Raw genomic sequence first — 24232 nt, 5'->3', positions numbered from 1 at the left:
TGGCCATTGTCCCCTTCTCTCCTCCACTGCCTGATCTCTTACACAGCCAGCCCCTTGCTCTCTCCTCTGTGTGCTGAGTTTATGTTGTTGCTTTAAAGCTCCTTGTCTCTGATCCATTCACTTATCTTAAAAACGCTCCCTAGGCTGAATACGATGGCACAAGCCTGCCGTCCAGCACTAAGAAGGAAGAGGCAGGAGCAATGCAAGTTACAGGCAAACCTGAGATATATAGAAGACACTAAACATCGTTAAAACAGTGCTGTGCAACATCCAGAATGTGTGGGCCCAGACATGAAAGAGGACCAGGAATTATGGTGACGAGAGCAGCAGTAACAAAACAGTCATGTCATGTCCATAGTGTATCATGTTACCAGTCTTTCCTATGTGCTCCAAATGCAGGAATCCATGAGGAATCAACACCCTATGTAGGTGCTGTAATTCTCTTGTATACAGGGACTGTCATTGAGAAGTTAAAAAAAAATGACTCCTCCGAGGCCACAGAACAAATTCATGAGAGAGTTGACTTGGAATTCAGTCCTCAGAATACTAGAATCTTGAGTTCTTGTCTTCTCTCCACCATGCATTGTTCTCTGTAGGTTTGATCACCTTCAGCCCAGTTGCTTTGAAGGTAACTTAAACAAGAACTGATTCAACATGACAACACTTTGCTGAACATTAATGGTGAAATAATAAGAGCCCTCACCCTTGAGCTAATAATTTATAGTCTAACTTTAAAAAAAATGAAACACTGAAGATTGAAAAGATCTTTGTAGAACGAATAGGAGGTCACAGAAAGGAAGACCTCCTGTGAACTGTGGAACCTTAATAGAATAGAACTCAATTGGTTCAGGGTCAGGAAGAATTTGGAAGAGTAGATAGGATGTGGAAGGATTTAATCTTCTGTCCTGAGCTAATTCCACAGAGGCCAGTGCTCTTCGTATAGGTTTAGACAAACATAATAGCTCTATGGAAAAGTAACCTGAATATGGAGATCTAATAAACTCAGAGAGATGTTGACCCAATGTTATTTGTCCCTTCTATTTCCTCAGTCCTAACACACACACACACACACACACACACACACACACACACACCATCACAAGGGTCAAGCATTACTGATTACTAATGAGATACTGGGACTAGAAATACCAAACAGTGGTTGGGAAATTCTCTGCATTATTCACTATAATAGCAGTCTCTCAGCTTAGCAAGAAACATACTAAATCTACATGTTAGTAGCTGATAGACAATAATGTTAGAAAGTCAGTTTGTCAACGTAAGGCTCAAAATAACAATCTTCCAGCCTCCTGCTTCAAGAATTAAGGACTCCTTTCTGTAAGAAAAGGGGAAGCGATGCTGGTTGTAAGGAGGCAAGCAAGCTAATGGATTTGAGGATTTAGTGAACTTTAACCCCTACCTTCTCAGGGTGGTGAAATTGAATATGATCTACTATGTTCTATTTAAATTGATGCCGTCTGCTTTTGCTATTCTCGTAGAGCAATTGTGTGGAAGTGTGTGGGACATCATGAAGATTTAAACCATGGTCCATTTTACTATTTTTTTCCAATTTTTAAATCTAAAACAGCTTGAACACCTGAAGAGACTTAGCAATGCTGTTGCATTATGCTGCATCTGGTAAGATTCCTTTAGGAAGCTGTGATGCTGCTATCAAAGACAACTTAACATAGCTATCTTTCTCTTATTAGCTTCTTTGAAGTACACTGGCATGAAACTGTCTGACTTAGAGAAAAAGAATATCCAAAGATTAATGAATGTGTGAGTGAATGAGTGGGTGAGTTGCCTCACAGTCTCCTGTTGCTTTCCTGTCATCCCCCATGCAGCTTCAGCGTCACTCAGTGTTGCAAAACCATGGCCATCCCCAGTACTATAATGATGCTCTAAAATAGAACTAAAGAAACTACGAAAACCTCCCTTAGGCTGATGTGTTCTGTTTTCTTCTCGATTTTTTTTTTTAATAACAGAACTGCCCATACATAGCTAGATTGAGGGATACAGTCCTACTCCTGCCTTCCCTCTGACAGAGGTAAGAATAGCAACACAATAACAGGTCTATGGCTGACAACAGAGCTAAAGAGACTCATCCTTTACAAGACTGCTCAACTACCTTAGAAAAACCAAGAGATGCCCAGCAGTAGTGCTGAACTGCAAAGCCGCGTTGAGTCTAGAGGGACCCTGCAAAGGGCATAGTAAAGAAAACAGAGTGGTTATCCAGTTGGAGAATGTTGCTGAAGCAGGATACCCAATTCCTGGCATTTAATTAACTGCCATGCCTTAACAGGCCTCCTCTTTCTTGAACAGGTGACCCACTGGTACCTGTTTGATTCCCAGGGATGGATGTTGGTACTAGTGGGTAGTTAGTTCTTTGAAACTATGAAATTGGAAAGGACTAAAAAGATGGAAATAACTGGTCTAGAAATGCCACAAATACTTTCCTTTTTAAAGATTTATTTATCTTATGTATATGAGCACACTGTCACTGACATGCCAGAAGAAGGCATTGGATCACAATTGCAAATGGTTGTGAGCCACCATGTGGTTGCTGGGAATTGAACTCATGACCTCTGGAAGAGCAGTCAGTGCACTTAACCCCTGAGCCATCTCTCCAGCCCCACAAATACTTTTTCCCCCTGTGGCATGAATGGTCTGTTCCACCTAGGACCTTCCTACTCCATGCTCTGGATATCTTAGTTCCTACCCCGTCTCTCCAACTCTTCTAGACTCCTACCTCTACATACACTTTCTAGGTTTTGTCAGCCCGGATGAATCCTTGAACCATCAGCTTGAAGGCACCATCATTAATTGCTAATCTGCCATGATAGAGAATGCAGTTCTTAGAAATGGTACGGATATAGAAAGAGAAAGTCAGTGGACAGAGACAGGAATTGAGTTTTGAAGTTGATTATAGGTATCCGCAATTTAACTCTTGTGATTCTTTTTAGATAGACAAAAATATCTAAAGTATTCCATGGCTGTTCTAGACTTGTCTCTCCATGACCTTGAAGGGCAAGTTTTGCTTCATTATACTGGGTGTCTTCTCTTAGAAGGCCTTCTATAATACTGTGGTAGAAAAGAGCAATATGACCTGTGGTCTGTACCCATGTTACAGGTTAATGGAAGCAATAGGTGTTTATATTACTGCCTACAATTGAAAATATATCATTTCTTTCAGATAACAATCATCTTGTCAATAATTGTTTCATAACTCCTTCTTGTCTACTGTAATACCAGAATGGTACCTTCTTTTATATCTTAAAGCCCTGTGATCTTCCTACCATCCAACTAGGATCCACTGCTTCCTTGTAACTTTTCATTTTCCTTAATAAGCCTTTTCCCAAATGTGTGTGGCATTTTTTAGCATCCTCGCTCATGATGTGTGCTCTATGTATTTCATATAACAACTATTGTCTGTTCTAATTATTAGCATTAGAGCAGGTAGTCAGCACACTTTAAAAAAAAAATCAAAACCCCTATCTGCGATCACCAATGTGCAAATCAAATCAATGAGGGAGCCTGGGTTACCTTGTCTTTCTAGGTTGTTAGAATATAGTTCTCAATACATCCCTACACATCTTCCCCATACTGAGTTCCAAAAGGATTCAGCTGACTTGACCAGGTCTACATTTCTTTTCTGTTGCTCCAGGATTCTTCTACAGCCAGATGATTCCTTACAGATCTTGGCACCAGTGGAAGCTGATGTGGGTTTCTATACTTGCAATGCCACAAATGCCTTGGGATATGACTCTGTCTCCATTGCTGTCACATTAGCAGGTAACCTGAAAACCCCTATCCACTTCTATTCAGAAATCCTTATGACGAAATGCCTACAATGTCATTCACACTTGGGATGCATAGATAAATGTGACCCAATCCCCAAACTGTAGTTTTAGTCAAATGTACCCCTGCCAATGCTTTCCCCATATCTATGCCCATTTAACAAAACTTTCTGCACATTGTACCTAAGATTAATGACACTAAGAGTACAATCCTTCCAAGGTTGTGGTGTCAAAACAGTACTTTCATGAAACGTCTTAGTCTGGTACAAATCCTTGCCTTTGAAACCGTAAGAGACCTTAGATACCGACTGGGCCAACGCCTTGTTTCTTAGTGGCCAGGCAACCTGAAGTCAGTCACACCTCTGCGTAGCTGATGTGAGAAACAAGAAGGCGTTGAGGTCTCCTAAAGCTCAGCTCCCCCTTACCTTCTCACCCCACTGATCCTATCAAGACAGGATCCCTTTTCTTAGACGTAGGCTAACAGCCATTGTGGTGGTGTGTTGCATGTGTTTGTATTTATTCTTTTCAATTGCTGCTCCCATCAGATGATTCAGTAGATGCTAGGAAAGCCGACTTCACCCACACTGACCTCATCCGTCCATGCGGGGATTATGTTGTCACACTGTACTCCAGTCACACATGCTACTCCCTTTCATATCTGTTTTCACAACAGTGTTTCTGCCCCTATGACCTAAGGCTCATCTGGCGAGGAACCTGTAGTAGCTTTACAGGGAAGATGAAAGTGAATAATGAGGAAGGCAGGCTATGGTGCCCTGAGGTGGACTAAAGACTCTGCTCCTCCGGAGAATATGTGTGTGTGTGTGTGTGTGTGTGTGTGTGTGTGTGTGTGTGTGTGTGAAGCATTTACTTCTCCCTAATTGCATTCCTGTTCCAATCTTTAATCTTTTCTCTATACAGAATCCAGATGTTCAGCAACAATCTTCTAAAGTATCTTCTGCTATCTACTCTCCAACCCACACCTACATGGGCACTGTTGACATACTTCCAATTGCTAGTCAATGGGGGATTAACTCCCTTGTTTATATTGAGCTAGATACAGTTCAGTTCTGCAACGGACTAAATACCCTCATTTGCTGGAATTGAATACAATGAAGAGAAACCTGGGGTTTAAGCAAAGCTATTGTAATATCAGGCTCATCTTCAGCTCTTTGAAGGCAAGCTGTTGGAAGCTGCCAAATGTTTCAAAGCCAGGGAAGAGAAACAGGATCTAAAGAGGCACCAAGAGAGGGGCTGAGTGATGAAGTAAGATCATAGATACCAAGCCCAGGATTTGGGAACAATGTACCCATCGTTCAGCTGCTGGGTTTGTTCACGTCTCCTGACAAACCTTTCAAGTGGCTCCTCTAAAAGCAAGGTGGAAAGTGTTGGTGTGCCTAAAGATCGTGTTTGCCATCCACACCTCTGCCAATGTTGGGAAACATTCAGTTATAAAGCTCAAGGTTGGGTTGCTTACAAATTAGGGAATGCAGTAGAACTGCCTACCTGACGTAGGGAAATAGCTAGGATCCTGCTTAAGTCAAGCATAGTAGTTCACACCTTTAATCACACTACTGGAGAAGCTGAGAGAGGAAGATGAGTTCTGTGCCAGCCTGAACTACTTAGCAAACTCCAGACTAGCAGATATTCCCTAGTGGAACTCCATCTCAAAACAAAGACGCTGCTTCACAATATATGTTCTGTGAGCTAAACACACCCTGAGATTAGCGGTGGGAATGAATATTGAACACTTCTACATTTGGTTACCAGTTATATTAGCTACATGATCTTGGGGGAAAAGGTGTGCAACCTCAAAGTCTTGGGTATCAGTGAAATTAATATTATCCACAGAGTGGTATGAGATTAAATAAGGCTGTAGGTGTATAACTGACAAATTCTGGGAATAGGAGAGGTGTCTTCCCCAGAAAAGAGTATACCAAATACTCAGCCATGAACACATACATACAAGTAACATCTGTACCAAGGAAGTTATATTTAGGAATATATGTGAGTATACATGTACATATATGTATAAAATAACAATAACAGGCCATGAATTTGAAAGAGAGAAGAGAAATATAGGGAGGGTTTGGAGGAAGGAAAGGGAAGAAAGAACTGCTGTAATTATTCTCTCTCTCTCTCTCTCTCTCTCTCTCTCTCTCTCTCTCTCTCTGTGTGTGTGTGTGTGTGTGTGTGTGTGTGTGTGTGTGTGTGTGTGTGTGTGTGTGTGTGAATAAATGCACTTAGAGTGCTGGTAACATCATTCACAATCAGTAAATGTTAGCTTTCTTTCTCTAGCTCTTCTAAAATAGAAAGCCCCTGAGAACAACTCCAAGACTGGAAAACATCAGCCCAGCTTTGTGTCCACGCTGTTTTTAGCCTGAGTCTTCAACACCAATTTACTTCACTTGTGGTCAGATTCTTGTAAATTCTGGTGCTACTGTATACTTGGAGAAATTGTAGTGTTCTTGGGTTGTTTGTTTGTTTGTTTTTTCTGGGCTTCAGTTTAAATATAGGTCAAATAGAGAGAAAATTGAGGTTCAAGATAAATAAGTGTCCTGATACTTTCATAAGAAAGATAAAGGCTTTGGTCCTGTGTAGCTCCAGGGAGTCGCAGAGCATAGGTTTGCATCACACTTGGCCACTTCCTAAGAATCTATGCTGTTTCTGAACTTGATGACTTCATTTCTTCATCAGTCCAAACATGAGAATCACCAGTACCTCCCAGAAATAGTCTGTGATGATTAAATTGACTCATTCACATAAAATGCTTAGAACAACCATGCCCAGCACATCTTAAGTGCTCACTGCTTGTTAGACAGAATTACTATTTGTAATGTCAAACCAGAATCAACTATAGAGCATGGAGAAACCCTTTTTCAGAGACACGATGCTTACCAACACCTTGTGAAGGCTGTTTCTCTCAGTGTCTCTCAGGCAGCTAGAGAAGCTGACTTAGCCAACTGTAAGCTGCTTAAGCATCTAGACTGAGGTGCCTTCTGATAAGAGCTGTTGTTTCCAGCAACAGAACCTCCAGCAAGGGAGGTAGCTTGTGATGAGAACACAGGGAAAGGCCCAAGTCTCATTCTGAATACCACTTACTTAATGTGCAGGTATAACTATACTAGATAAAGAGAAGTTTTTAATCGGTACAGATAGCAGCAAGAGATTGGAACACCATCTTGGCCAGTGAGATTCTGCATTGAGTCACAATGTTAGGAAGCCTTCCCAACCAGAATAGCACTGGCAGTGTTTTGAAGCAAAGCAGTAGTTTCCTGGTAAATTGCTTCCGTCTGGCTCGGTTAGCTCCACTTACCAGTATAGATGAGAGCCTCTCCAGGTGTAGACTGCTGCTGAAGTCATACCCAAAACGGAAGTGTTTCTGGTTGTCATTGATTTTATAAGATCACAAAAAGAAGATGCTATAAGGCCAGCTTGGCATCATCAATGGAAAATGAGAAGATGAGAGCTAAGGGGTGGGTGTATCTGTCATGGAAAGGAGAAAGTTCAGATGAGCTCATCTCAGGTTTGCACAGGGAGCTAGAAAATGCTTCTCCTTTCCTGGCAAGTTTTCCTGTCTTTTTGTGAGTTAAGTAGCTGACACATTTTGTGTCTAATAAAGAGATCAGAGAGACCCTGCTAAGAAAATGAAAGTAAAAGGTAGTTATTTTGAAATTCTTTCTCTACCCCCTCCTCATCATGATATAGTAGCCTCAATAAAAAGAAAAGAATTTGTGTAAGCTTTTCATAATATTAAGTCATTTCAAATTGGTGGTCCTCAAATTTTGAAACCAGCAGTTGTTAATCAGAGAGTTTTCTTTATCAAATTAGACTCAAAGAGGACCTTGTCAGCATTAGCAAAGTCTGAAGAAACTTTTCTCCAGTGACCAGATCAAAAAGAAAGCTAGACAAGTGGTAGCCTGAGTCACATGGTGCTAGCCATTGACTTAGTCAACCTGCCATCAAAAGGACCTTATTACTGGCTAGAATGGTAAATGACCAATGCCTTAACATCTTAAGTACAGAAGCATAAAAAGTCCACCAACAATCTACACTTCTATAAAAATTAATTCTAAAAATGAGAGGACAGCCAATTTACTTGGCTCCCAAGAAGAGCTGTGGAAACAAATATGGGACCATAAAGTACTGCAGGCTCATCTGAACCATATAGAAAAAGAAAAACTTCCTCATGTGTCCAATAGGGTACAGAGGGATGGGTAATTGGGCAGATAAGGGATGTAGCATGCTTTTGTCATGGTTTTTAGGAAAGGCTGCAACTGCCTAGATCCATGCCCATGATGCTTCCTTTGTCTAGAACTCAGCATGCAACAGTCAGACAAAATGGCAGAACTCTTTGCTGTCTGTTCTCCTGAGGTGTCAAGTTCAGTTGATTAATTAGAAGAAATAGTGGCAGGAACCCAAGGACCATGACACTCTGGCATAGGGAAAAAGAAATGCCTAAGGAGATTAGTAATAGAACCAAGGCAGCCAGGGCATGTTCAGGAAAGTACTGTGAGCCATACTCATGTCTTCTGATGCTCAGGACCCTGAAGGATCTATACCAAAACTCACTGAGTAAACAATTTCAGGGGTAAAGAAATTCCCATTCTTTCTCATACTTGCTCAGGTTAACTAGTAACCACAATGTGACCCTGAATGACTACAAAGGGTTTGGGGTTTTTTTTTTTTTTTCAGATTTATTAAGATATGATTTATGTATTGCAGAATCTTTCCACCATGGGTGCACAGTTCAGATACTTATTCAACAAGTCTGCATCTTTTTGTGACTATTCCCAAAAATGAGGATTTCTTTCATTTTTAAAACTTTCATCAAGGTATTGTCCATACATAGCAGACAACTTCACAGAAGTTAATAGCATAGAGTATATTCAGAGTTCTGCATCTGTCATCACATTCACCTTTAGATCCCATTCTCATTCTTCTGGAAATCAACTTCACACCCCATAGTCATCACTCCCTAATCTCCCAGGCAAACTCCAAAACATTTTGCCTCTACAAAGCTGTCTATGACTATGTAAATGGAATCATATAGTATTTTGTCCTTTGCTATTAATCTCTATTGGGCACAATAATGATGATGCTTTTATACCACCACCACCCCTTGTGGCATATGTCACATTCCTTTATGGCTAAATTATTCCTCTTTAAGGACTGTTATTCCTCAGGACAGGATAATAATCCGGTATATGAATAGGCCACCTTTCATTCCTTACTCAGGTAGTAGAGTAGACATGTGTGTCATTTTGGGCTCTAATGAATAATGATGCTATAAAGATTCCTGTGCAACCTCGCATGTGGCAGCTGTAAGTTTCATCTCTTGGTTGGCTCATTTCTAAAAGTGTAAATATTCCCTTATGTAGAGCATTTACATTTACATTTTAATAGAACTGTCAACTTTGTTCCAAACAGTGGAACCATCTTACATCTCCGTTAGCAGTATAAAAAACCCTAGGTTCTCCACATCCTCTCTGCTTGTTATTGTCTGTCACTTGTATTACAACAGTTCTCATGACTGGTGATGCTAAGTATCTTTTATTGTTTTAACTAGTGTAAAGGATACTCATAACAAGTTTCCACATCTTCCCACCTTCTCTTCACCCAGCTAATCATTATTTTGTGCCTCATGTTTTCTTTGTTGCAAGTGTAATTTGGGCTCCATATATAGTATAGAGATAGAGATAGGAAGATGGGAGATAGGGAGATAGATGGATATATATATATATCCATCACACACACACTATATATATATATATATATATATAGTGTGTGTGTGTGTGTGTGTGTGTGTGTGTGTGTGTGTGTGTGTGTGTATTCATTCCTACTGCTACTGTTACAAGTTAGCATGTATTTCAAGGCCTAAACTAAATCAGATATTCTCATAGTTCAAACAGTCCTGTAGGTAGAAAGACTGATGGTTGCTAAAATCAAAATGGCGATAGGCTCTCTTCTTCCCTAAAAAACTCTCAGGAGCATCCTTTCTTTTTCGTTCAAATTGATAGAAGAATTTTGTTTCGTATGGTGTAGGACTATGGACCCCATTTTCTTGCTGATTATAAACTAAACACCATTCTAGGTACTAGAAGCTACTGTAGTCTTTGGCTCTTGACTCCTTCCCTGTCAACGTTCTTCTGTCCCTTCTTCTCTGTCTAAGTGTTCATGGATTAAACTGGAGCCACCCAGATGATGTAGGATCATCTCTCTGTTTTAAGTTCAGAAAGTTAGCAACCTTAATTCCCTCCTGCCACATCACGGGTTCCAGGGATTAAGACATCTTTGCAAAGTCATTATTTTGCCTGCTGTACAATGTCTGAGGACTCAGCTCATTTCCATCAGACTGCTGCCAAAGAATAAAGTGCAAGTCAATGTTGCTAGACCTGATTTTCCCAAAAACGCCAAACCCAAAATACTTTTAAACATCACACTTTTTTTAATGTTTCCAGTTTTAGTTAAACCAATTCCAAATTTTAAAAATTCTTCCTGGGCTAAACAGGTTTGTGCTCTGATCCTAGCCTCTGGTTAAGTGATCTGTTTTCTATATTTCTGTTCATATGTACACCTTATTTCCTAAGGACAATGTTTGTAAATTGATTCTTGGTTTATTTAGCAAATAACAGCAGTGAAAGTTGTGTAGTGGTTTGGATAGAACAGCAGGATTTGCTTTTTAATCTTGCTAAAGACGGGAGGTTGCTGTAATAATAATGGAAAGCATTGGGGAATGCGTTTGCTTCATTACCAAATTTAGAAGCAGATTCAGAACTATAAACCTGTTGCTTAATTGTAAACAGAGGATCTTTAAATAGATGTACTCTTGACTCTTTTAGATCCAAGAGTTCTGTAGCTGTCTTACAACAAAAGGACAAGAACAAAAAGACAACAGTGCCCACTAACTATTGCCAGCTCTGAGATCCCCTTACCTGCAGATCTAACAAGAAAAATTGACTAATTTTTTTTCTTTGTGGAACAGAAGGAAGCAGTGTGAAGCTTTTACAGTAAAGTCTTAAAACATAGCAAATAAAATGAAACTATCTCTAGAACAGCTAAATATCTCTACTGGAGCTCAAGGACAAGGTTAGAAAGGACAAGGTTTCCCTTTCTCTCCCTCTCTCTCATTTTTTTCTTTTGTTTGTTTTGGTTTTTGGTTTTTGGGTTTGTTTTTGTTTTTGTTTTTGTTTTTGTTTTTGTTTTTTGAGACAGGGTTTCTCTGTGTAGCCCTGGCTGTCCTAGAACTCACATTGTAGACCAGGCTGGCCTCGAACTCAGAAATCACCTCTGTCTCTGCCTCTGCCTCTGCCTCTCTCTCTGCCTCTGCCTCTCTGCCTCTGCCTCTCTGCCTCTGCCTCTCTGCCTCTGCCTCTCTGCCTCTGCCTCTCTGCCTCTGCCTCTCTGCCTCTGCCTCTCTGCCTCTGCCTCTCTGCCTCTGCCTCTCTGCCTCTGCCTCTCTGCCTCTGCCTCTCTGCCTCTCTGCCTCTGCCTCTCTGCCTCTGCCTCTGCCTCCCAAGTGCTGGGATTAAAGGCATGTGCCACCACTGCCCGACAGAAAGGACAAGTTAAAGGGCACCTTCACAGACAGCAGAACAGCAAAGGGCTAGTTCCAGAACCACAAAATGTTGAAGGTTTTTGGAAGGAAAAATCAGACTGAGAAAGAAAAAGATCATGCATGTTATCTATGACAGAGCAATTCATGTTAAGTTGCTAAGAATATAATATATATATATAATATTACATATTAACTGAATATACTACAGCTATTATTAAATAAAATACATAGTAATACTTGTGGAATTATGTGAGTAGGCCCAGTTTAATCCCATGAATACTTAGAGAAGAAAGGACAAAGAATGTGTAGGTGACACATGTGAAGGGTCAAAGACATCACTGTTGGCTTTGAAGACAGGGAAGGAGTCAAGGTAATAATACTGAATAGAATACACAAGAATAAAATGTATATAATATTACATATATTAATATTATATATAGAATAATATATAATATCCTGGGATATTTCTGGCCAGCAAGAAACAGCAAGTAGGCATTGATAGTGCCCATGACAACAAATATCAGTGTAGGATGTCAGTGATATTCATAAAGGTTTTCATAGGTTCTAGCCAATCTTGATCCTTTAAACCTAAGCTAGGAGCCTTAAATACTTTAACTAAAAATTTCCCTTTCACTTTTTTTTTTAAAGTATAACTCCAATGATACTTGTAAGAGACTTGTGACAATTGCAGGGTAGGTAGAGTCTGGTGTTTCTTGAGACAATGCTTTGATATACTCACTATGAGGTATTGTCTACTAAGCACATTTAGATTGAACATAATTGACTTAATTTTAGATATCAAACTATATGATATTCACAGTATTTCATTACTTTAGACTTTTTAATTTTGTAGTAGACTCATGTTTCAGTAAATAGGTACCAGCACCTTCACCTTCTCTTGAACCGATATTTAGATCTTCCATGGACCTCGCCGTGTCTTCTTGGACAGTCTCATAGAGACAGATGAGGGTCTGCCCAGCCTAGGTGGTTTCACATCTTCTCTGGAGAAAGAGACTTTGGGGGTTCCAACAAGACCTCTGCAGATGACTTTTAAGTTTTTGGATCAACTCAGAACTGGCTAAAGTTTAGGAACCATCCATCATATTTAAATTATTTGGTTTTCTAATATATTAAAACTCATAATTCTTTAAAATAGAAGCAGTTTCATCTCTTCAGTAACAGATTTGTCCCTCTCCTCTTAGACTACAACTACTGTTGTTGCTCCTTCTTCCCCCTCATTCCTTCCTGCTCTACCTCTTTTGCCTTCTTCTCTTTGTGCCAGAGATTTCATTGATCATGGTTACCAGTGTTGAAACTGTTAAACCTGAAAGTGCTGAAAAGAAAGACCAAATTTATGATCATCCAATCAAAGCAAGCTTTATCAAGTACTGGGAAGGAAGATGGACCCTGATCAAGTTCATACCCAGAATTCCCAGAGAATGGCACTGAATTAGGTTAGTCAGGCTAAAGTCTACAGTACTTCCTGCCTTTGTCTAATCAGGTCTAATATATCCTGCCTATGTGTGATCAAGCACATCCTATGCAGTTGGGGCAACCAACCTTGTTTACTGAAGTGAGAACATGTGACTTGTTACCTTACATGAACAACAGTCCTGAGCATTCCAGGAAGTTATCTGTCCTTGGGCACATGGTGCTTACAGGTTAACTTTAGCCCTTACAGAAACCTCACAAGGTACAAAGACATTCTTGTTCTAAGGCCCATTTCTCACCTAAAACTTTTAGCAACCACCTACATAGAAAATGGAGGTATACAGCAATTGTAGAGCTGACAAAGGCTGTGTGACTGTGTAATGATAGAGCCCAGATGCTCATTCAACTCATAACCTGTTTTACATGCCTATGCCACTTTGGGTAACACTGATCATCATTCATTTTTACTCTTCAGTCCTTATTAATATGACCCAAAAATCCTAATCTGACCAGTACCCTTGTAAAATCCTGCCAACCACTAAATTTGGGTCCAAATTTTCTAAGCAACTTTATCCTTGAAGTGTCCTTTCTAAACCTTGGGTGAATCCCAAGCCTGCTTCCTGGAATTCTTGTTTCTGTCATTGTTCCTTAGTCATAGTCATCAATGACAGGTTTCTGTTCTTAAGACTGACAGGAGTACGTGCTTACTCCCTGGCATAGAGTGTTTCTAGCTGAACATTGAGAACCTAAACTCTTTTTCTAACTCATTTTTGATGGCTAAGGATAGGGGAAATCACTTTCCACCAAAAGCTGAAGAATGAAACTAAGACTCCATTCCTTCCTTCCTTCCTTCCTTCCTTCCTTCCTTTCTTCTCTCATTCATTCAGTGTGTTAGTGAATACTGATTAGCACTTGCTAGCTGCTTTGATAAACTTACAAATTATATGTTGTATGCAATATAAGAGTTTCTTTCTTCTTTGTGTAAACATCTAAAACAAAGACTTACCAAGCGTTTGTATAATTTGAGCTCAGAAGTGGCACACTTCTTTACCTGTTCCATCTGCTAGGACTCCATCCTGTGTCTGTGCTCAACTGTGGAGAGATTGGAAAGGGGCCTACCTGTGGGTCCAGGATAAAGGGGAAGCAGGTTTGGTCTCATTGACTTAGTCCCTGCCCTAACTTTTAAAGTAGAAGGCAGCCTGGTGCTTCTAATAATGGCTCTGCTGATAGAGGCTACAACACAGCTCTGAGAATACTTGACAATGCTGTCTGGTTTTTGGCATCACTCAAAGAACAACCCTTTCTGGTTAGCTTTTTGCCAACTTTAACGCTAGCTAGAGTCATTTGAGAAGAAGGAACCTCAACTAAGAAAATGCCCCCAGCAAACTGGCTTGTGGGTAAGCCTTTGGGGCATTTTCTTGATTAATAGTTAATGTGGGAGGCTGTAGCCCACTGTGGGTGGTGTCACACTCAGGGTAGCTAGTGCTGAGGTAAATAGGATGGAAGGATGAGTAAGCCATGAGGAGTGGTGGTGTTTCACCTGAGCATGTTAAGATGAATTCAACCATTTCCTCCCCAAGTTGATTTTGATCACAGTGTTTCATCATCAAAGCAACAGAGACTTTAACTGCCATACCTTCTCATCTCCTCTGGCTCACACTGGGCCAGAGAGTTTGTGAATGTATTCACTCCTGACTTTTCCCTAGTAGATTTTGATTTGTACCTAGAGTCATGTATGAGGAAAGAAAGTAGGAGCCCACCATGCACAAGACTGTTTTTTCCTTTCTTTTCTTTTTTTTTTTTTTTTTTAAGCCTTTGCCTCTAAGGTTGTTCATCTGTCCCTGCCTGCCTCCAAAGAGACTCACTTTCCAGAGCTAGGCTTCCTGGTTTGCTGAGCATCTCTGCTTAAAAACAGCATAAGACCCCACCCATTCCGAGGTAAGCATCACATCCATGGATGCTAGCATAGTGTTAGCTGCACCTTGGGCTGTTCTGAAGCATGTCAGATTCAGATTAAAGAAAGAAATAATGAGACTCCAGAGTACATATAAAGGCAGGTGTAGTCTCACAAGCTTGTCATCCTAGCACTTTTGAGCTCAGAAGTGGCACACTTCTTTACCTGTTCCATCTGCTAGGACTCCATCCTGTGTCTGTGCTCAAGTAAGACACTGTTTACATAGCAAGTTTACATAGCAAGTAACCAGCCTGGTTTACATAGCAAGTTCCAAACAACATGTAGAACTACATAGCAAGACTCAGTCTCGTTTAAAAAAAAAAAAAAAAAAAAAAAAAAAAAAAAAAAAAAAAAACTCAAAGTGTTGGAAATTTCAAAATATACATATAGATGTTTTTGTAACTTTTGAGGGGGTCAATTAATTAAGAAAAAGTATTCATTATAAAATTCTATTGATTATAAATGCTTGGGTGACTTTGCACTCTGCCTTAAAAGTGGTTCCTGAAGGTGATGTGAGCATAAACGTAGTGGTCTGCTAACAACAGCACCTCTACTGATAGTGGACAAGGCCATTACTTTTCAGCACAACCTCAGTATAATTAATTAAGGGCCGGATTTAATTCAGTGACATTTGAATTTTATAGCCATACACTTGCAGCTATAAAAACCACCTTTATTATTAAAATTCCTGTAGGAAAAATAACTTGGTAATTGTGGGTCTGCTCTGGTCCCTGGCCTCATTTCCCCATTGGCACAGTGGTTTTTATAACACAGTGAGGCAGCTCTTGTATTGGCGAAGGACAGGGTATGTCTTTAACAAGTACCCTGGGGATTCTGCAGCAACCAGTCTGCAGACCAGAACATAGGGACCCTCCCTACCAAACACTGGACTATAGGTCCAAGATCTGGTGTTCAGCTCAGCATAATGACATACCAGCTCTATGGTCTTGGACAGATCCCTGGCTTATCAAAGGAGAGTTTTACCTGTCTGCTTCTCAAAGCCTTTTTTTTTTTTTCACTTAAGACATTTTTTTTTTGAGGACCTACTTTGTGCCAGGACTATATGGAAGGGAGATTACATGATGAGGCATGGTTGAAAGAGAAGGTATAAAGAACAGAATTTCTGATAGTCTTATGAAAAAGAGAAATCAAAATAAGTGAGACTTATAATGCCTGTCTAGGGGTGATGGGGTGCATGCTCTAGATGGGGTAGCTGGAAATGGCCTCTCTAAGATATTTTATGTGCAAAAAGACCTAAATGATGAGAAGAATATATCCATGTAGATGTCTGTAGACATTGTGGACAGGGACCAGATAGGCCAGGGCTGCTGGGTAGAGGAATGAAAATTCAATAAGCTAGAACAGAGTGGCTTATGGGAATTTTGTTCTCCATGAGGTAGGAGAGGCCTCATGGTAGGAGAGGTAGGTTAGTCATAACCATGTAGAAGACAGTTAGTTGTGAAAAGAAGCTATACATTTTGTTTGGATTATACTGAAAGAACAGAAATGTTACGTGGCAAACTATATGATCTGGTTGATGTTCCAGAAAGAAAGGCTCTGTCTTAGGAAGACACTGTAGTGAGTAAGGTCAGAGTGGAGGCAAGGAGTTCACCCTGACCCTGGAGTCTGTACAGTTGCCCTGACATAAGGATAGCATTTAGTTATAGCCACAGAGAAGTCTATTAGGGTTGGGCTAGATTTGGAGTTAGAGTTGATATTTATTAATATCAGTGTTATTCCATATTTTGCCTGCATTTACATGTCAGCATATCATTATAGCACTTTATAATTTCTCTTCACCAGGTCATACATGATCTTAAGTGGAAGGTAGGTGGGAACAGCCCTGCGCAGTCATAAAATCATGGAAAGCCTACACCCATTCTCACCTGCATCAAGTTTCCACTCCTAAATACAGTTCCAATGAGCCCATTCACTCCTGCCCAGAGGGCAAGTCAAACAGAGAGGACAATAAAGAGGCCAACTTCAGATATGAAGCTGAGTGGCCGTGCATGAGGCATGGGAGAGAATATGCAAATTATGAAATGCAGGTGTCAGACTCAAAAGACTTTCTTCAGCTAATGACGGGCAAGAAGAGTGACTGGCGATCTGGAATGTCCTGCCTTTAAATGGTTAAAACAAAATCAAATCCATTTGACTTACAAAAGATTAAGTTTTAGGTATATGAAATGACCTCATGTGGACCCTTATTTCCCCACAGTGCTTAATAAATGAATCTTTGCATTGTATTTTATGGTCATGTGCATACAGTGCTGTATTTTTCCCCCAGATGATAAAAAGCCTGTTAAAGCATAGCATACAAAGAATTTCCACTTCCGGAAAGAAAGCGTAGGAGATGTGGTTGTACTGTTCCCTATTCCTCTTGCTCAGTGCAGTTAAAAACCCTGACCACAGTATGTGTAAACACAAGCTTGAAAAGTGGAAAGAAGAAAGCTGACTGGCTAGAGACCTTGGAAACTGAGGGATGGTTCAGCTCGCACAATTGTGAATTTATTGGGCTTCCTCTTTGCCTCATAAACTCTAAACTTGGAGCTGAAGAAGGAGGCCACCAGGAAATACCAAAGAGTATGTCATACACACACACACACACACACACACACACACACACACACACACACACTAAAAGCTTGTTCTCTCTAGCAAAAGGAACAGGAAAGAGACAGCATAGCAAGACATATGTTTGGAAACTATTGCTGAGCTTTGAGCAAATATCACAGAAACACTGCGATTGATCCATACACACAGTGCTGGTTAAGGAGCCTAGACTCACCTTCCCTCATGGACAATATAAAAGAATGTACCTACCTCAACATACCCATGGGGTGCTATCATAGAAAATGAGGTGTTTCATACCTACTGGGAGCTAATGAGAACATTTGGGAAGCCTAGACCTCCACCTTCACCCCATAGAATTCTTATTCCCATACCTACTTGAGAATCAGACCCTTACTACCTCCCAGCAGCTGTTAGGAAGGCTGTTTCCATTGTGATGACATTGAAGACCAATGGAGATTCAGAAAGCCCACCCTGCCCAGCAGTAATAAGGAGTCCCCTGACATGGGATACATGAGAAGTCAAACCAGGAAGCTGGACTTCTACCCCTCTCTGCTTCCGTGTCTATATGATGCCAGAGAAAATGGCTGAAATACTTGAACAGAAGACTCACATAGGTTATAGATGCCATGTAACAGAATACAAAATACCTAGGCTATTTTTGAAGTCTCTCAACACTTAAAATTTTTGCTTTTGCTATCTTTACAAAGTATAGTGCTAAAGGACCAATCCAGTAGAGTAATGTAAGAAAGGAGTCAAGATGCTCGTGGAGTTGCTCTGTCAGGTGAGCCTGGCACGTGACCTGATGGGTACTGGGAAGGAATGAAAAAAGAACAGATTCTCTCTCTCTCTCTCTCTCTCTCTCTCTCTCTCTCTCTCTCTCTCTCTCTCTCTCTCTCTCTCTCTCACACACACACACACACACTCTCACCTCATGTACAGAAAAGCCAGGATCAAGTGGGCTGTGCTCAGTGTGGTGAGCAACTCCAACTATGCAAAGCGATGCAGAACTTTACTGAGTTTAATTATGTACAGCTCAGGAGGAGGTTAGCTCATCTCCCTAGGAGATTTCTGTAGGGGTGTAGTCTCGGGTTGCTGTCACCTGGGAGGAGGAGGCTGTGGTTATTAGTTTTTCTGTACACTGCTAATATTAACAGTGAGTCCAGAGGAAGGCTTTGCCATCCCTCCGAGCCTCTCCCCAGGGGAAAGCTTTGCCATTTCCCCATGGGTCTGAGGCATTGACATCTTTGACATAGCCATGGTCGTGTTAAACAATACACATTCAGTCAGGACTTCATCCATCCATTACATGTTCTCCCAGGGCTTTCTCAAAGAATGGCAAGGAAAAAGTAAAGCTTGTCCTTTTTTTCAGAAGGACCAAATGTTTATATTAAAAGTCTTAAAGAACCTATAAAAAGGGCCTAGGTATTTATTTATTTATTTATTTCTGGTATGCATTATTTCTGGTATGCATTTCCACATACCAGAAATAAATAATGAAATACAAAGCACAGTATTACCCATCCCTGAAAAGAAATAACTAGGTAAAAATGTAACAGAACATATCAATATTTGCATCCTGGAATCTCCAAAACACTGGTAAAGATAAGTGGGGCTATATGATTGATATAATTCCTATCAAAATCTTAGCAGGACTCCATAAATGTGGACAAGTGGGTCTGAAATGACTGCTAAAAGAAGCAGTAGAGTAAGCAGCAAAGGAGAATAAGGCAGGAAGCATCACTTGCCAGACTGTGATTATATAGTTACAGTAATTGTGGCTGTATGTTATTGGAAGGAGAAAGATGAAAATCGAAACAGAAATCCCAGAAGCAGATCGTTACAAACATGCTCAACTCATCTTGACAATGATAAGGAAGCCATCCAAGATAGAAAAGATAACCTGCTGAGAAAGGGTATCAAAGCAGCTAAGTAGCCGTAGGCTATAAACAAGGGGACCTTATCTGAGTACCATACCTTATACAAAAATTAATTCATGGATGGATAACACTGGCCAGGATTTATTTATTTTTTATTTATTTTTTTGTGGCTTAGAAGCAACAGATTTTAATGTATCCATCACTCTTTCCCTCCATGGTCTCATTTTACATCTTTCTTTAGTATTTAAAACATACACTGATAGTCTACATTTCTGTTTTATTATACATCAACTGGAAATACTTGTGGATTTAAAAGAATTGATTGACAAATATGAAAAAATAATACGATAATGTGAGTTTCATTTCACTGTCTTTTTAGATTTGCTTTCTTTTCTTTGTTTTTTTTTTTTTTTTGGTTTTTCTTTTTTTTTTATTATATATTTTTTTTATTAGATCTTTCATTTACACTTCAGATGCCATCCCCTTTCCCCATTCCCCCCCTTAGAAAACCCCTATCCCATGCCCCCTTTTCCTTTTTGCATTTACACATTTTTTAAAAAAATGTTAATCATAGGCTTTATAAGTTTGGTATTGTTCAATCAGAGGTGTAACCCACTACCCAACCTAGATATATCTACTATCTTTGACTGGTGGAGATTCATGAACATCTGCTTCCCTGTCTCCCCCCTCTATCTCTCTTTCATCACCTAGCTTCTCCTCTCCTTCTTCTTCTCCTCTTCTTACTCCTTTTCTTCCTCTCAGTACTCCTCCCACCTTAGCTCCTCCTACACATCACCCTTCCTGTTAAAAGGAAACTTTTCTCTCAAAATACAATTAGAGCATAATTATGCCAATTTGTACCAGTGAGGTACAATTCATGGATGGATAACACTGGCCAGGATTTTTTAAATAGCTATTTTCACTCAGTACAATTTTATCTTAAATGGAATGCCAATAGTTTGATTTTTTTAAATGGTATTAATTTATTTTAAAGTTGCCCATTATGAACTTCAAATTTCAAAAATCAATAAATAATTAGTTTCCTGATATAAAAATTAAAGTTTGAGGATAATAAAATAAACCATAAATATAAAAATTAAATCAATGTATCAATAAGCTGAATGTAAAACTTAACCCATAAAGCTTTTAGGAAAAAAAATAGGAAGTTATCATTAGAATATAGATCTATGTAAGTAGTTCCTAGACTTGATATAAAAAGCATAATCCATAAAAATGATAAAATGGATGTTATCAAATATAAACACTTAGGTCTGTGAAAGGCCCTGTTAAGGTGAAAAGGAAAGCTACAAACTGGGCAAGCATTATATATATATATATATATATATATATATATATATATATATATATATATATATATATATTGTGTGTGTGTGTGTGTGTGTGTGTATAAAACCAGTGACTGTGTCTAGACTATAAAGACCTCTTAAGATTCTATGGCAAAATAGGTAGTGACTGCACATTTTGGATGATAAAAGACAGCCACAGATATGTCACTCTGAAAGTGGGAAAAATGCCCCACCAAAGTGCATGATTATGTCCTGGAGATGACCCATCCACCCTTGATGCAGTATAAGTTGAGATTTTAATGTTTAAACAAGAAGAGAGTCAATGATAAAATAATCCACTTATAAAATGCTCAAGTAGAATATGGTGGTTAGCCCTGCAGCTTCCAGCTGGTGCCTGTCGCTTCTGCAGAGGAGTGCATCCCAGCTGCAGCAGAAATCATTTCATCTCAGCTGTGGGATCACATCCCCTTCAGAGAGGTGATGCCTGCACCCAGGGTATCTCTTAGACACCTGCCTCTATGAAAGTCTTTTTCTGATGGTAAATAAGGTTTATATCAACTCAGCTTTCTGCGTTTCTCCCCACTTTTATCCAAACTCTTCGAAGGGAACTTTCCCAGTCCACTTGTGTTATAGTTATTGTTTGTCTACTTGAGTCTAAGCTCCCTGGGGCCCAAATTATGCCTTTTTAAGTCTCCGTTTTCCCACTTCCACCAACAAGATTTACCTGGCAAAGGCATCTGTTAATGTGCTAAGCATCTGGTAAATGTGTGACTGCTTTTAGAATTTTGCCCATAAAGAAGCAGGGCTAAGAAACTTTGGAAGTGACCACCACAGAAAGCAACCATGCCTACAGAACAGTGGTCCTCAACCTGTGGGTTGCAACCCCTCAGGCAAGCCTTTATCTCCAAAAATATTTACATTACAATTTGTAGTAATAGAAAAATTACAGTTATAAAGTAGCAACAAAAATAATTTTATGGTTGGGGTCATCACAACATGAGGAACTGCATTAAAGGGTCACAGCATTAGGAAAGTTGAGAATTGCTGCCTTAGAAAGAAGGGAAATGGATGTGGAGACACTTGGCCTCTGGTGAGATGGAATATGTTACTGTGGGTGATGACTATGTGACAGTATAATTGAACATTTAATGAGGCCACAAGTAGAAATAGAAGCCACCTATGAGACTCGAAGAAATGGCAAATCTCCAGACCAGTTATTTTATTTTTAGTTGACAAGGATTCTTGAAGGTGACAGTTGTATTAATCTGGACCAAGAGGAGGGAACAGCATATAATGGGAGAAGAAAAACAAAACTAGGCAAAGCCTTTATCCCTAGTAATAAGAGAAAAATACATGTGGGTGAGGAGGCTACCGTGGAGGACCAGTGGGCCTATGCCATTTCTCTGTGTACACTTCAGAGCCCAGGAAAGATTTGAGGCATCCAAAAGGAATTTATATACCAACCAGGCAGAGGGAGCCAGCTATGGCTGTGCAGTGTTACTGTAAGTGATGGCATCCACAGTTTCGGCCCGGTTCTATAATACAACAAAACTGTCACAGGAAGACAGAAAAGAATGCCATTACTCAGAGTCACCTTTCAAATATTCACCCACCCACAAAAATATGGTAATGGTGATCCTTACTTCATACAGAAATCTTTGCCCTCAGTTGTAAAAGAGGAAAAGAAAGGATTAGTTTCTGCTCCCACATCTCCTGGTAAAAGGGGTACTAAATGTAAAGAACAAGCCTGCTTCAACGCAGATGCTTAGGGGACAACTCCTTTGCTAGATCTGATTACCAGAAGTTTGAACACATGGTGTTATACAGCAGATAGCACAAGCATTGAAAAGAAATTCAAACCAGCGGCTGTATTTTTTTCTGTTTTAATACTACTACTGCTTCCTAAACTTCTGGCTAATAATTTCCAAATGCTCAAATAGCATGAATAGACATTTCACCAAAAACTGTGCATGTGGTAAATACGCAGGTGAGAGATAGTTGACAGCGTCAGCCATTAGGGAGAGGCAACTTAAACCACAATAAGATGTCACTGTGCAACTATCCAGTGAAAGAAATAAAAAGTAGCGGGGAAGAAGGGAGGGGGGAGTTGCCATATGACAGTTAAACTGCATTCCTCCACATTTATGCCAAAGAAACGAAGACAAATGTCCCCAGAGCTACCTGTACCAGAGTGTTTATGACAGCTTTATCAGAATCTGGAAATAACCCAGATATCCTACAGCAGCTGAACAGCTAAGCAAACTGCGGTTTTTCCCATGTCATAGAATACTACTCTGCAATAAAAAGGACCACACTATTAAAAAATGCAACCATAATATGATATAAAAGCTGGAAGAATCTCTGGAGAATTCTGAGAGCTAGCATGGAACCAAACATGAAAGATTCCCAACCATTGGAAGGTTGGGGGGAGAGGGGGAACCTTAATTCTGTTTGCACAACAGATTGCTGAAAGCAAAAAAAAAAAAAAAAAAAAGAATGCTAATGGTGTCCAAAGCATTTTAGGGGTTCAGGATTATAGATATCATGAGGAATGCTTGTAGGGGCAGATGGTCTGTGGCTTAGCCATGTAGATGTTCACATTGAGACCATGAAATTGTGCTATATTTTCATAACATGATTGCATTATGGGAAAACTTGATACAGACTGCTCTGGGTTACTTTTTCCAACTGTACATGAATCTAGAACTGTCCCAAAGTAAAAATTAAGCCCTTAAATATTGTCTTTTATATTTAATGATTAGAATGTGTATGCTATCCGCATAGAGCACCACGTAATTATCTTCAAAGACTTCAACCTTGTTCTTTTCCTTTTAAGTCTATGGTAGGTATGTGAGTAGACAGGAAACAGGTTCTAGGTTTCCCCACGCCCCCAGGCAAAACATGGTGGGGTATGTTCAAGAACATGTGTCCTCTGTTGATATCCTGGGGTGATATCAGCACCCCAGTCCACAACACTAATGGTGAAAGCTCACTTTCTTTCTCACCTCCAGGAAAGCCACTAGTGAAAACATCCCGACTGACTATGCTCAACACCGAGAAGCCTACAGTCACTGTGGATATTGGCAGCACCATCAGAACCATTAAAGGAGTGAATGTGACAATTCACTGCCAAGTGGCAGGTGAGAAACCCATTCTCATATTGATCTGTTCTAATATTGATGGAGCTTTGGCTGGGGGATACAAATGTAAATTAGACACAAATTCTCTCAAGGACTCCAGAATGGCAACAAATACCTCATTCAGAAAGTATGGGGTGCGTTGGGAAGTTAGAGCAAGCAGGTTAACTCTGCCTAAGCCTTGTGGACTAAAAGAGACATTTGAGTTTTTCATTATTCATGTTAGACAACTCATAGTTGTGCACATTTGTGGGGTACAGTGTGATACAGCATAGTAAGTCAAGCCAATCAGCATTCGTTTGCATTTCTGCTCATTGCAGTAGTATTTGTTGTTTGGTGGCTAAAGAAGCTGTGTTACAGAATGAGGCTGGCTTAGACCTCACTGGGTAGTTCAGGCTTCAAATCCATGGCTTTTCTACAACAGCCTTTTAACTGCTAGGATTGCAGCTGGGTGACAATCTGGACTTCTTTGTTTTGTCTTCATCTTAATTTTCCACATTAAGAGAATGTGAGCATGTAAGGACTAGAGCAAGAGTATTACAGGTAGAAAAAGAAGGAGTGTGGAAATGTTCCTGAAAGCTGGTACTGTCCAGGGAATACTAT

The 24232-nt window shown here is 40.0% G+C and overlaps 1 protein-coding gene across 4 annotated transcripts in view; it reads left to right on the top strand.

Moving 5' to 3' along the window:
* Adamtsl1 (ADAMTS like 1) overlaps positions 1-24232 on the top strand; it is an 877745-nt gene that overhangs the window by 797733 nt on the left and 55780 nt on the right. For all 4 annotated transcript variants that reach the window (XM_076934699.1, XM_076934698.1, XM_076934696.1 and 1 more), the window contains 2 exons: positions 3662-3789; positions 23504-23632. In XM_076934699.1, coding sequence (XP_076790814.1) covers positions 3662-3789; positions 23504-23632 — 257 coding nt within the window. The remainder of the gene's footprint in view (positions 1-3661; positions 3790-23503; positions 23633-24232) is intronic.

Source organism: Arvicanthis niloticus, chromosome 5, assembly GCF_011762505.2.
Source record: "Arvicanthis niloticus isolate mArvNil1 chromosome 5, mArvNil1.pat.X, whole genome shotgun sequence".
Lineage (NCBI taxonomy): Eukaryota > Metazoa > Chordata > Mammalia > Rodentia > Muridae > Arvicanthis > Arvicanthis niloticus.
This window is presented reverse-complemented; position numbering and strand designations above follow the sequence as displayed.